The sequence below is a fragment of the Hydractinia symbiolongicarpus genome, chromosome 14 (genome assembly GCF_029227915.1).
Source record: "Hydractinia symbiolongicarpus strain clone_291-10 chromosome 14, HSymV2.1, whole genome shotgun sequence".
In the NCBI taxonomy this organism is placed as follows: Eukaryota; Metazoa; Cnidaria; class Hydrozoa; order Anthoathecata; family Hydractiniidae; genus Hydractinia; species Hydractinia symbiolongicarpus.
Genome location: NC_079888.1, coordinates 18,945,020 through 18,959,845, shown reverse-complemented (window position 1 = coordinate 18,959,845; position 14,826 = coordinate 18,945,020). Strand labels below are relative to the sequence as shown.

General features: G+C 35.9%; 1 protein-coding gene across 1 annotated transcript; it reads left to right on the top strand.

Annotated features, from left to right (window-relative positions):
- The first annotated feature begins 5,925 nt into the window (after positions 1-5,925).
- On the top strand, positions 5,926-9,090 carry LOC130625894 (exonuclease 3'-5' domain-containing protein 2-like). Its single transcript, XM_057441020.1, has 4 exons — positions 5,926-6,709; positions 6,847-7,481; positions 7,760-7,997; positions 8,510-9,090. The coding sequence occupies exons 1-4, from the start codon at positions 6,069-6,071 to the stop codon at positions 9,003-9,005; spliced, it is 2,010 nt and encodes a 669-aa protein (XP_057297003.1). The 5' UTR covers positions 5,926-6,068; the 3' UTR covers positions 9,006-9,090.
- Positions 9,091-14,826: the final 5,736 nt, after the last annotated feature.

The window sequence follows — 14,826 nt, the reverse complement described above, 5'->3', positions numbered from 1 at the left end:
CCGTGAGAGATGTACGTTTATGTATCATTTAGCACGTCTCAGCTGCAAAGTCAGTAACATGGTGGCGTTTTCAAAAAAGAACGATGAGCCAATGCGCACTGTTTGTTTCCAGGCAATAAACGCTCATGCCACCCGTAAAACGCTCCACATACCTTCTCCTTTCCACCAAGTTCGCCACCTGATGCATGGAACAGATAACACAGCGTACCTCATCGAAGATAGGCATATCACCACCTTTATTACATCTAGTGTTTGCTGTCGTTACTGCACGACCCCTTTAAGGTTCCATTTCGTCAGGTGATGCTTACGAATATATTCAATGAAATGGCAACATACTTCACGAATAATATCAAAGCTTTCCACGACGATTTGCTCTGGGAAGACACCTTGAAAAAAAGCTTCTTTCAGACGCCAAGATGGCTTGACCTTTGTAATAGAAATGGTTAATCCAAAACTCTGAGAAGTTTATCCTGGGCGCTGTTGGAATTTTCTGGATTTAAGGTTGCATGTAGCACTATTCAATCGAGTGATAACATCCCTTAAGCCAAAACCGCTTTCTCAATATCAGACACCATAATAGGCATACGTTCTTGGTTTGGGCTGATAAACCAGGTTGTCTACACTCTCAGCATGACCAAACACATGCAACCGTTCCGTGATCTGTTGAAACTGAAAAACAAGTTTTTGTATGGAACGACGTCCTGCAATAACTTGAAGAATATCGAAGAAAACGAAAATGGTGTTCACAACTTCGACAAAAGCAAACCAGCATGTTTGGCTACCGATTGATCCAAAATGGGTATCAAAAACACTGCGCCTTTTTAAAATGTCAAACCATTTTGTTGTTGCAAAGTGGTCCTGTCTGGCAGTCGTTTTGTACATCCTGAGTGTACATATGTAGCAGACGCGTTCAGCAAGGCTCGGCATTTTATCCTTGGCTGCAACAATCTTATAATCGTGGTTGACCATAAGTCACTTCTAAGGATATTCCTCAATAGATCCCTAGAAAATATAAGAAATAATCGTGCCTGAAACTTGACGAAAAAATCACTTAGATATGGCTTTACCGTGCATCATATTTCGAGAAGCTAGAACTGAGTATCTCACAGCCCCTCCCGACATGCCAGCAGAAGCAAATCTTGGAATAACGCCACTCCCTAGTGATACTGCGACATTGCATTCCAACTTTTCGCTGGAACCACTACCATCTGCACATCGCATCCTACCCACGACAGGCGATGATTGATCGAACTCCACTTACAACCTAGAGCAGGATATCCAGTCCATCGCATCTTTACTATCTCCTCAGTCACATGGGGCATGGACAAGACTGACATGCGACATTTAGTATCTACAATCAAATCTGGATGCCCAGCTAGAGTTCATGATCTTCCACCCACCCTGCATTAATATTAATATCGCAACAACCTATCAACCATAGATAGGCTGACGATTTACAAGGGCAGTATTATCATCCTAACATCATCCTCAATAATATTAATGTAGTCCACCAAGGTTCTGTTTTTTAGCCAGGTATAACTACAGCTATTAAGAACATACGTGTTCGATACCGTCAACTACATCCAGCACAGCTAGTGTACCATCAGTACCCTTTTCAACAAATCTGCATTGACTAATTTCAATGCAACTTGTATTTCATATCTGCCGATAGCAAGTCTAATTGACCTATCGTTGAAAGGTCCAGTAAAGGTAGCAAAAGCCTTGCCAACAGTCTCCGCCGAACTTTTGTAACATATTGCATCCCAGATGAACTCTTATCAGATGGCGAGCCTGAATTCATAGCGAAGAATACTAAAGATTTCATGGAAGCTTGGGTTGTCCATCGTCGCAAACTGTCAGTAGCGTTCCCACTTAGCAACTGTCGTGCTGAGGTTGGTGTCAACACCGTAAAACGAACGATAGTTGGCAACACTGGACACAGTTAGACACAGACGCCTTCTACGAGCTATGTTAACCTACCACAAGAAACCTGATATTGAAAAAACATATCATCTGCTGTGTGCATATTTTTGGCCGACCTTCACGCATGCCAGTCAAAGGCAATCACATGACCAGCCTGTTCCAGGGTCATTGTTGGCTACTCCGTAATAACGGCTCAGGGGTCACAAGACCCTGGGGACGAGGATGTCTGTTTTCTCCCGCGCCTGTTTGGACCCCCAGCAAAGTTTAAACTTCGTGCATGTTTTATTTGACACTATCTAAGCACGCATGCTAAACAGATTATTTTTGCAGTTTTGTTGATTTCCTTGCCTTTCCTTTGACCTTTGTTTTTTAATATTCATACCGCAATAATTTGCATATGGCTCTCTAACTGCAAAGAAGGTTAGGGGGAGATTCTGTGGCACCTTCTTTATTTTTGTATATACGTATGTTGCAGGAAAAAAAAATCTAGCCAAACACGATGGTGTTGAAGAAAAACGCATGCTAGTCAAAGGCAATTTAATGAATAGTTTTTAATTACCAACATACATGATAACTAATCAATTTCTATCAGGTACTGTTCCAACTTATGTTGCAGACTTTTACTATAGCTAAGCTAGCTAAAATCCCCTACCCTACATTGAAAAACTTTTAATAGATAGATGACTTGCAAATGTTTACAAAAGTTAAAAAGTTTTTGGTTTTTTGCACATGCGCAAGCATTTCTGTAGGCAAAAAATAAAAACAACAGACAATAATAATCAAGGAAATCCATCCATTAAGGATACGGTAACCCCCTGAGGCACATACTCAGCATATTTAAAATATCTTCTCTGTTCACTATATTAACCCTAGCAAATATATATATTCTGAAAGCCAAATAAATTATCTCTAGAGTGATGAAATAATATTTCCATAAAAAAAATCCAAAAAGGAGATAAAAAATTATATACGAAAATTCACCCTCCCAGTTCATTTTGTCAAACACTCCGCTCAGTAAAATTTTTGTTCATTGAAAAAAATATGATTCTAAAGCTCTTATTCAGCTCTAAAAAACTTTGCTTTTTTACTCAAAACAACACGTGGTTCCAAAAATATAGCATATTTTGTGTTACAGTAGGTGTTTTATGACTGATTTATCTATTTTTAAGCACGATAGATCAATAACTCGATATTTACTTACTTTCTGCATTAGAAAAAGCAAAGTTTTGTAGCCAAAGATATAATTGTTGCAACAAACTTGTTTTCGTACAATATCGGCAAGATGGAGGGTAGTGTTTAACAAAAATGTATACCGTTACAACTAAAAAATTTATTTCGAGAAAAAGCAAATCTAAGAGATTTGTTTTACCTACAAGAATCATGGTTACACTCACTTAAACATTATGAATAATTAATAACTCATGAATATTTTATTTAAAATTAAAGGTATAGTGTTTTCGTAGAACTATAGGTCTAGTTATTGTTGAACAGAGAACAGGATAACATAACATAACAGGATAAAAACGAAAAAAATAAAGAAATAACTTCTAAAGGTATAGATGATAAATAATAATAAATTTGTATCGATTATTAAAGTGTGAATGTTTCCTATGTTATATGTAGAGATGCAATTTTTTTATTCGTTCTGCAAAACTCTCTTTAATTGTTATACAGATTAAATATATTTGAGGAATTTCAAACTTTGAGCACACTATTGAAAACTAAAAAGATAAAAAGGATTTTTTCCCATTTTATCCCTCTTAACAATAAATATTTTTGATTCTTTTTTTAAACATATCAGGAAAATATGCCAAAGAATCAAAATTAGAAAAAATATTTTTTTTAAAAAAAATGACTCTGAAAGGGGTTACCGTATCCTTAAAGAAATATTCGCTCAAAATTAGTAAAATCTTTTAGAAGAATTTAGGTAAAATTTAATTCCAGCTCCTCTTAAATCTTATGCTACCCAAAAAAATTTATAATCAGCGTTAATAATCATTTTACCATGTGGAAGTCCTGCTTTTTTACCTACACAAAAGTGCGCACATGCCTATTGTTCTGAAAATGAAATCAAAACATCTATATACGTCACACAGAAATTGGTTTAGAAATGAGTTAAAAACGTTTACAAAGTTCTGTACATATGCACACATCCCAACAGGCAAGAAAAGAAAGACCACCTAGGCCAAATTAACTATTTATGCTCCTTTGTAGATTGACATAGATGGATAGATGTATGTGCATATTTTACATGGCTAGCCTCACAAATATCGAGGGATATACCCTGTCTATTATTTCTCAGAAGGGGCCATGGCTTAGATGGAGGGTCCTAGAGTATTTAATGCTCATTTTGACTTACGTAGACCCAATTAGTAGGGCGCGCGCTCTACTAGACAACTCCTGGCAACATCCAACAGCCCACACAGTGTGCCATCTCCCCAATTTCCCTCATATGGCTTGGGTTAACATTACACTGTGGTAACATTCACTTGCCTATGTTGAATCGCCATCAAGAGGAATCGAACCCCGGTCTCCTGCACAGAGTACGAGAGCTATAACCACTAATCTATGGTGCCATGAAGGCATGCAATTTTTAATTCTTTAATGTATTATGACAACCATATTTTCCCCGTATTTTGGCTTTATGCATACAGTTTAATTAATATTTTTTTGTTACGAAGGAAAAAAATATAATTTGTCTTACCAAAAAAACTTATTTGAATAAATTTGAACCCTTGTTTTGATTTATAAAAACAACTATATAGCTGTTCTAGTGAAATTATATAAAATACAGGCAAGGCTAAAAACTTGTTTATAAAAGTTTTGCAGCAAAAACTTTTCATGTGCTGTTTAGAAAGTTATTCAAAATATGCTTGTGTTGTTTTAAAAGTTATACAGCATGTTATACTTCATTGTTTCCAAATTTATACAGCAAGGATATTCCTGATGAAAGTTATTATATTTTCCTGATTATAAGGATTTCGTATAAATTTTTGGGAAAGTTTCAAGTAATTCGCAATATGTAAGGCTCTAAGAGGTATGGAACTTAAAAAAATTTCACATGCAAGTGCCTAATATATAAATGTGCAAACCCAGTTAGGGGCTGTAGGAGATGGTACGATTGCCAGGAGAGGACATTTGCCACTCTCATTAATAATTATACTAAAAATCACTTTGTGTTTATATGGAAAATTTTTGTCCCAGGACATTTTCGTACATTTGACAAGTAATAGTCTTTTAAGTGGTACAAGAGTGACTATCCAAATTTTACTTAGTGTATACATGACTGCAAAATAACTCATTGCCACATAGATGATCTGAAAACCATAATTTTAAAACATTTACAATGAATGGACTTACTGTAGTGTTTCCTGTATTAATTGAGAGCGTTTTGGCCTTTAGGTGAGTGAATAGAACTATATTTTGGGTAGCTGGCAATGTTTCATAGATATTAAGTACCCCACTAATGTGATTGTTGCATTACACAGTACTTCTTATTTATCTTTATTAAATCCACGCAATTGTTTGTTTTTTCATGAAGGTTCTCTTAGAAGGCCATGCTTGTCTCGGTTGTTTTAAGAAGACACAGAAATAAAATTGATTTTTTTGCCAGCAAATTTTGTGTTGAAACAACTTTGCAAGAGTATCAAATCTATTTTGATTCTGCTGCACAATTTTTGCAACTTTTTTTGCTTAATTTGATAATGATAGGACCACAAGCAGCAATCGTTATTGTTATAACATTTTGCTGAATGTGCCTGAAAAACGTTGATTGTGGTTCTTTGGCTGAAGCCTACAAGTAGAAAAAAATATTACAGAAGTTATTTCTTCCAAAATCAAGCGTGGAACCATGCTTGGTTTTGTGGAATATCCACTTTCAGAATTGGGATATAATATTTAACATAGGTAGGCAATTTTAGCTTTGAACCCCCAGTTTCTGGTAGTAAAGTATAGTTTTAACCTTTGTTCACTTCTTATATATATTTTTTAAAATTAGTTATTTCAAAACCACATAATATATATATTTAGCAAAAGCATACATTTTTCAGAAATTTGTGGAAATAAATTAATTTGATGCACCTGACTGTCTTGTTTTATCTGTAAAATGTATTATACATTATGAAGAAATTTAATTGGTCTTTTGCATGTGTAGAAAAAAGTATGAATGGCTTACCATGACCCTTCATCATGAAGAGTATTTCTGGAGTAGCACAGAATACCCAGAAGGATTTGTTCTTGTTGCCACTTGCTCCATGCTTAAAGAAATGTTCTTTCGCTATGTGTTACCAATAGCTCGTCGAATACTACCCTTAAAAAATGATTCACATTTAAAAAGACAACGAATAAAGTTTGATACAAATCGTAAATACATCGCAACGCACATCAAATCTGTTTATGAGAAGGTAAAAGTTTTTGTTGTAAGTGATGTGCAGTTGTGCAATGAGTTGCTACAGAAACGAATGGTAGGTGAAAATAAGGTCAATTTTATTGGACTTGACTGTGAATGGGACTCATCTAAAAAGAATGGGGTTGCTCTAATTCAAATCTCCTGTGGAAATGACTGTTTGCTTTATCAGTTATCAAATGCTAATGGAGCCATACCAGATAGCCTCAGGAAGCTGTTAGAAGATCGCAAAATTTTAAAGTTTGGAGTGGCTATACAGGAAGATGTTAGAAGATTACTGTACCATGGCGTAAATGTCCATGGTTTTGTTGATCTTCGCAACTTGGCACAAAGGTGCTTACCTGTTCAGGAAGATATAGTGCTTCATGACAGTGATGACCCGTGAGTAAATTGTTCATTGTGTAGGTTGCATAGGTATATTTGTTGCATAGTTATGTCTGCTGCATAGCTATACCTGTTGTATATACTAAATTCTCGTAGTCACAATGTCTCATAGTCATACCAATATTTTATTTCAGCTACCAGTGGACAAGTCTTCGATCACTCTCAGCCAATGCATTGAACATTAAATTAAACAAAAATTACCACATCCGATGCGGCGATTGGGAAGCGGCATCTTTATCGAATCAGCAAGTGTTGTATGCTGCAAAAGATGCCATTGTTTCTCTGGAAATATTCTACGCACTTGTACTCCTACGGAAAGTTACTCGACAAAATGTTTCCGTGCTGCCGCACTCTTTCAGTACGAAGACGGAAACCATTAAAACATGGGCAGGCGGAGACTCATGGGAAAAGCTAATATTAAATTTGTACTGCTACTGTCACTCAAGCGATCAATTAACCGAACTTAACCCAATTCTCCCTAAGAATTACCATGTCACAAAGCCATCTGATTGGTTAATTGAACTCGCCTATTCCTTATGTCAAGGCATAGTAGACACCAATCACAAATACCGACCACCTGTTAATGCCAAAGGAAAACTCGGCATGTCATCGCGGGCAATGTCAACTAAGGCTGGAGTTCAAAAGGTTTCCAAACATCAGTGCCGTGGTAAACCGCTGTACGAAAATTGCTTTTTGTTGGGACCTGATAAAAAGGTGCTGGCTACGGTAAACGAATCCAAAGCACGCTGGTACCTTCACAAAGGACTAGGTAGGATTGCTTGTGTAAAATCGAAAATCAATAATTTTTTTCTTTTGTTGGCAAAACATAACATTACATATACAAGGTTGCCAACATTGACGTATTTTGTGGCTGAAAAAAGATTTCTTGTAAGCATACAAAATCGGAAAGGAAATTACACTATGTTTGTTAAAAAAGGAGTACTTTGCAACCTGAAATTAGAGAAAAATCTGGATTTTGCAGCACAGTAAGCAAAGGTATACCATTCCTGTCATATAGTTTTTTATATATGATGTGTTTGCTTTCAGGGGAAATCGAGTGCGAATCTCCCTTCACAGTAAGGTTGCTGTTTGAGCCGTCTGGCCGACCGATGCCCGACGCTGACTACTACACGACGGTGAAAGAAAACGTATGTGTCGTGTGTGGATCTACCGACAGTTTTGTGCGCAAGATGATCGTCCCGCACGACTACAGGAAATACTTTCCGCAAGATTTTAAAGATCACATGTCGCATGATGTTCTATTGATGTGTTTGGATTGCCATAGGTGCGTTTTTTGGTCGTAACTAACTCGTTTCCTCTTCCACTGATACCAACAGAGTAAATATTTGTATTTGGTAACACTTTATTGACTAAGGCACTGTAAAAAATTGTTTCTTGGCTATCTCTTGCGTATCCACCCCTGAAAGAAACATGTTTTTATGCGGATTCGATTTAAAAATGCCCTGTTTATAAATTACAGAGTCAAAAAATAAAGCAAAATTTGCACTCAGAAACAAAAAAGAAAGAAACAAGAAAAGTAGTTTCATTTGATTGACTATTATTTTTTATTTTGTATATATATATTGTTCCGGTCCTGTATTTAAAAAAATATAATGATTGCACCTCCAGCTTACATAGAAACGGTCGTAACGGAACTTTTTTTTTAACCAATCAGATTCCAGAAAACAGAGTTGTTTGATCCTACTGTTTCATTTTATTCTTGAATGGAAATTTACCTTATGAAGGCCTGTGAATTTACTGCCGGTATTTACTTTTCGTTTTATTAATATTTTACAGAATGGCGCAACAATCTGACGAACAAATGCGACAAGAACTGGCCGAAAGATACGACGCTCCTATGGGCACAAAGGAGCGCATGATGTACGTGGATAATCCACAGTTGGCTAAAGTGAGATCTGCCGCGAAAGCTCTCCTACACAGTGGCTCTAAAATACCCGTGATGAGAAGAAATGAATTAGAGGAGGTTGTTAGAAGCTACCATAATGTGAACGTATTATCCGAAGATTTGCTTAAGAAAACTGTTGAGATTAACGTTAAAGTTGAAAATCGCAATTTTCAAGGGCTTCACGGCGAGAGAGTCGTCCGAAGTGTTATCTCAGAGGGGGAATTACCAGAGTTTGTACGCTTGTGGAGGAGACACTTTTTAGAATACATGCAACCAAAGTATTTACCAGCCATGTGGTCAATCGATCATAATCTTCATAAAATCCAATCGCAGAATTCTATGATTGAAACAACGAAAAGTGAAGCTAAGTCTGGTGTAGTGTTATAATTTTTTTTTTTTTTTTTTTTAAATATTGGTTTATATATTTTATATTTTTTCTGAAGTTTATATTTACATAATCAGATATCCGAAACATGGTTTTATGTTTTACTGGTTACCTGTCGATATGGATACAATTACCTCCTCTGTAACGCGAGAGATCTGGTCACGTTTGTCAGGCGAAACCAGCGTATTTCTAAGGAGCGCAGTTTAAATGACGATTTAACTGCGAAATATCTTTTTAACTTCCACGAGAAAAAAAATTGTGGCGAAGTAAAGTACTGAATCTATGAAGCATTAAAAACAAAACAATCAAATTCTTTCTCCGATAATTTTTTTGAAAAATAAAACTAATGTTTGTGTTAAAAGTTTACAGCCAAATATTCTGCGCCAAAAAAGAAAAAATTAGGTGGCGAATTTAAAATACTGAATCTTTAAAGCATTAAAAACAAAACAGTCAGAATCGTTTCTTGTATATATATTTTTAAAAATATACACTAATGAATGCATTTAAAAGTTTACAGCCAAATATTTCACGCCAAAAAAGAAAGAAAAATATGTGGCGAATTTATATTTATTATAAACAAAACAGTCAAATGCTTTTTGTGTATATATATTTTTCAAAAACAACACTAATGATTGCGTTAAAAAATTCACAGTGGAAAATTTGCGCCGTAATAGTGAGTATTCGGATTTTTATTAGCTCGAACTGTTTTCTACGGTCCCTTGGACATTTCCTAATACTTCCTTTTAAAAACTACTCGTTAACTCGAACCCCGGATAACTCGAACATTCGTTTTCTCGAACCATTTTTTGGTCCCCCTTAAGTTAATTTCTTCGGATAACTCGAACTTTTTACTGTCTCAGTAGAGAATAAATGTTCGAAAAATGAATACTGATAGTAATGTATCTTATGAGGCGTCTTTAATGAAGAACATCCTGCAGAAGAAGACACAGATGATGCTGTTTCAAATGAGCCAATTCGCCCGCAATCTTATGATGTGCGTCAAGCCATAGTCACAGGAAAAAGGATAGTCTGGATACAAGGGCCGTCCTACTCATACCATTAAGCGCGGAGGTTGAAATTAGGGGGGCCGTATAATTTAAATGCAAACATTTGCGGTGACGATGGCTGAACGACAGGAAGACTTTTTGAGTGGGGAAGACTTGGATGCAATTTTCGCAGTAATCGATATTGAAGATTGAATGCTTTTTTTAGGTGGATTTAATGTTGGTAGTTGTCCAGGTACTAATGTAGTTCTCTTCGTGTCTAAATTAAAGTAGTTAAAAAGTATATACTACAAATGTGCCTTTTCCATATCCCTGCTTATTACATTATATACTGAAGATGAAGAAAGGGTTGGCTGCAAGTAACTTACGCTTTCTGACTTTGTTCTGTTTAAAATGTAGCTCGCAAACATGGAGGCTCTTCTCAATTTGCTGTCTCAAGAAAGCATCAATAACTCGATCTTTTGTTATAATATGTACAAGATTTGACCTCCATTGGAAATTGTAACTATCATCACCTCGTGGGAGTCCAAATATAGCAGTGTTAGGGGTGTATCTGGATATTGTACATCCATAAATAAAACAGTTTTCTCCATGCATCGCGACGATCCAATACAGTTCCCGTCAGCTCTGCGGTTTGTTTTGCACTGATATTACACGGGCCCCCTAAATTATCATGGAACACGACCTTCAAATCCGAACGGCCCTTGTATCCAGACTAGCTATTCTTTTTCCTGCGACTATGGTCAAGCTTTGGAGTTACTCCGGGAGTATATGTTGTTTAGTGAAAACACAGCAGTTCACAAACACATCAGCCTAATAAGTCGAGTTGTTGAACAAGAACTATCAACAAGGTTAAGTCAAACCAACATACGAAATTTCTTTTAATGAAAACTTACTAGATTGTAACATTTATAAATTTTATAGAGTCTAAAGAAAAAATCGCCTTAACTCGAACTAATATCTCATTTTTGTCTAAGTTCGAATTAACGGGATCTTCGCTCAAGTCAAACATTCGTTAAGTCGAACTGTTTTCTCTGGTCCCTTGGAGGTTCGAGTAACCGGGAGTTAACTGTATATTTATCTCGTGCGACTAGATCGTATTTCCTTAACTCACTTTTTAAGTCTGCAGTTTTCTTGACGATTGTTCATATTTGCTATCGCTAAATTTTGTGCATCTCTAATTTTTTGCTACTCAGCGATGATTTTGTCAATGGGAAGCTTGAGGATTTAAAACCGGGGGTAGTGGGTTGATCTATTATCAATATCTTCACACTGTCGACTAAGTTTTAACATCGTTGGGGAAATAATTTTTAAATCAAGTGAATTGAAACAGTATATCAGAATATAAGCTTGAAGAAGAGAATATCAAGAACGATGTTACACGTTGTCATTCAATTGAAAAAATCACAGTCATCATGAAGGCTAATTTTTCAAATTGCCATATTATCAATATTCCGTGCCTTCAGAGTAATCGAAATTCATTTTAACATATCGTGCCATTTTTTTACTTACATACGATGTATTTAGCGGTTTATTATTTATTTATTTATTGTAGCAGTTGACTTATCTGCAAAAGCAGCAATTTTAAGACCGTCTTCACTTTTAGCAAAACACCACCTTTGTAGTCTTCGTTTTACCTGGAGTGCAGCTGAGCAATACCCAACACAAAATACCCCACATATCAACGATCGTGACGAAGGTGATTCTGCAGAATCAGAATTTGAACTAGTTACTGAAGATGGCAATGCCTTTGACAACTTTATATGTTAAAAGCTTTTGTGTGTTTTAAAAACATTTATAGTACTTCTGTTTGTAAGCTAAATTTTGTTTTATTTCTGACCAAGTTTCACCGCGAAGATTAAAAAAGGGTTATCCGTAAAAATAATCCACTCCAAATATACCGCAGCCTTGTTTCGGCGAAATTAAATGCACACTAAATACGGCGATTATGGTGTCTGCAAAAATTAGTGCACGCGAAATTTCATCACGAATGATGACCAATTATCATTTCGTCTCCAACCATACGCGAATTTAAAAATCGTTACATATTTTGAATCGATATATCGTTTTAAAATTTATTATTATCTCTTAAAAAACCACCCTCGTCCTCCTTTCACTAAGCCCCAAACAATTCATATAATTCCAATCTGTTTCAATACAAACGCCATATGACTAAGAGCTGATAAAATTGAACTAATGAGGAGGAGCAGGAGAAAAGATGATCAGGAGGAGGACGACGAGGATGTTTTGCGACGGGGTTGAGTTATCTGCGTTAGTATTGAATTTTACAAATAACGTAGGGAGGTCACTTTTAAAGTGCCTTGCGTGCAAACGCACAGTCTTGCGTCCGCCACTTTCATTTCCTATGTTTCTTCAGGGATTAAACTGCTTTCTATTGATAAAACTGTGTGTTTGTTTTAGTCTTCTATGCTTTCTCATGCTTTTTATTTTATATGAACATAAAGCAGAGGAACAGTGGAAGATAAACTGTTTTTTTCCTGACAGATTTTCTTTTAATTTTATCTTTTGTTTATTCATTACAGTTAACCGCTGTTGAAACACCATTCATATCTTCGCTATTTTACCTCCAATGACATATTTCTTACAGCGTGTAGTGCAAGCACAACCTCGTCCCTGGAAGTTCTGCGTTTTTGAGCCATCAAGTAAGCGCTAGCGATTTTATCATCATGCAACAAACCCTGGAAACGAGGATGGTGCAAGCAGTAACAAAAGGTTGTTTGTTTTGATCTAATTTTTTCAATATTTACATAGTTGCACACCTTTTTATAAGTTTCTGCAGAACCTGGACAGAACAGATAAGAAGGCTCTCCTGAGATCCTCAAAAAATACATTTTTACATTGTCCTGTTTACAAATAACAATTTCATAGGTGTATGGTGGCAATTAGGGTTGATTTTATTTCGTTTAGATGGTGCAATAGGGCCATTTTCGCAACCAATCGCAGAAATAGCATCAAGCCTATAGCGACCATTTATGTCATTTTTGGAAAGCTTTCTCTTTGGTTGATGCTTAACGCGTTACGATCATCAACAGAGCCCACTTTGAATAATAAATATGCTGTTGCACAAACAGTCAGAAATCTGCCTTAACACAATGTCGTTCCAAGCATCTGTTGTCTCTTTTTTATTGGGTACGGCGAAGAACGAGACAACAGGTACTGGAAATGAGGTTGGATTTAATAGTATGCCCAACCTCATCACAAAGACCCCTTTTCGCTTTTCGCACACGCCGTCCCCAATATAAAAAAGCGAAAAGGGTCCTGGGGACTAGCTGGAAGAGATAAAAAAAAAACGTGGGGACGAGGGTGAAGTTTGTCGACAATTCACTTTCCAAAACTACACTAAAGAAGAAACCAATAAGAAGCATACTTCCAACTTTTTCGTTGGTTTGCAGGCCACCCTTAGAGAGAAAAAACTAGTTATGTCCAACTTTGATCACAAGGCCTGTAGTGTTTTATCCTCATATCTAAAAAAAGGTACAGGCCTAGGAGCTGTCCGGTCAGAATATTATATGTGTATATTTTATGTTGGGTATTCCTCAGCTGCATTGAAGGTAAATCGAAGACTTCAAAGGTGTTATGCTAAAAGTTCAAAAAGGGACGAGGTTTGGTATGCTCTAGCATCGCGAGGCGGCTGTTATTGCCCAACTTTCGTGCTAAAAACTCGCGCAACTTCCATGAAAGATAATTAGACCTTAAAAAATTATGCTGCACATGAATGAACTACTGATAGTGTGTTCGAAGTCGAGCAATTTAATCAGTGTTTTTAGCTTAGAAAAGCACCAAACTGCAAAATTTATATTTTGCCTATATTTTGTTTAGCAACGGATAACCGTGGCAACTAACCGAATATATTTTAACTCAATTTTGCGCTATTGTTGCGGTTTATGGTATTGTAGTAGTATTTTCTAGATCTTTCTGAAAAAGAAAATCCCTCTATAAGTAAAAAAATTCGACACTGTTTTTTCGGATTCCAGTGTTTTATCAACAATATGTTAGATAAAGTTTTTTTTCCAATATAGAACCTACGCTGAAATTGAAGAAAATGGAGATTGTTGAAGAATGATAACAATTGTAAACTCGTCGGTAAGCATCCCATGTTACCTAGTCTAAGTTACAAATGCCCAAAACGACACCTTTTGGTAATAACTCTGCGTAAGAAACGCTGGTTGTCCGGTTTCTTAAGTTGTTTTTTAAAAAATAAACCTTAAACTCTGAGAACGAGAATGGTTTTTATAATGTACAACAGGAAAACAACGAAACGAGTTTTTTTCGCGACGCCACTTAAAAAATTACAAAGAAAATAAACAGATGAAATTATCTTCTTTCTTATGTTGCTGTGAAGCAACATAAGAAAGAAGAATAAGCCAAGAATTTACTGATAAACCGCCCTCGAAAATACAAAAAAAAATTACAAACTTATATCGACTTTTCAGATTTGGACAGCCATCATCAAACCATAAACTTTTATATGTTTTTGACATTTTACCCCTAATATCGCTGAAAATGTTCAAAAAGATGTTCAAACAGTGTTTCGTTCAAAACATCAAACATCACCTACTTGAAAACAAAAAAAACTTTTTTTCAGCTTGGTAAAAAATCATTTAAACAGTGTTCTAGTACAATTAGGTTTCAGCTCTTAAAGTTTCCTTTCGAGCTACAACAGGTTGAACAAATACAAAGTTACTTTAACTACTTGTGTTCTAAACACTACTTTACTCTACGACAATGTGCCTTGCACGCTTCATTTCTTTGTTTGTTAAAAAATGATCTGCTAAAACTAATTTTAACAAAACAGGGC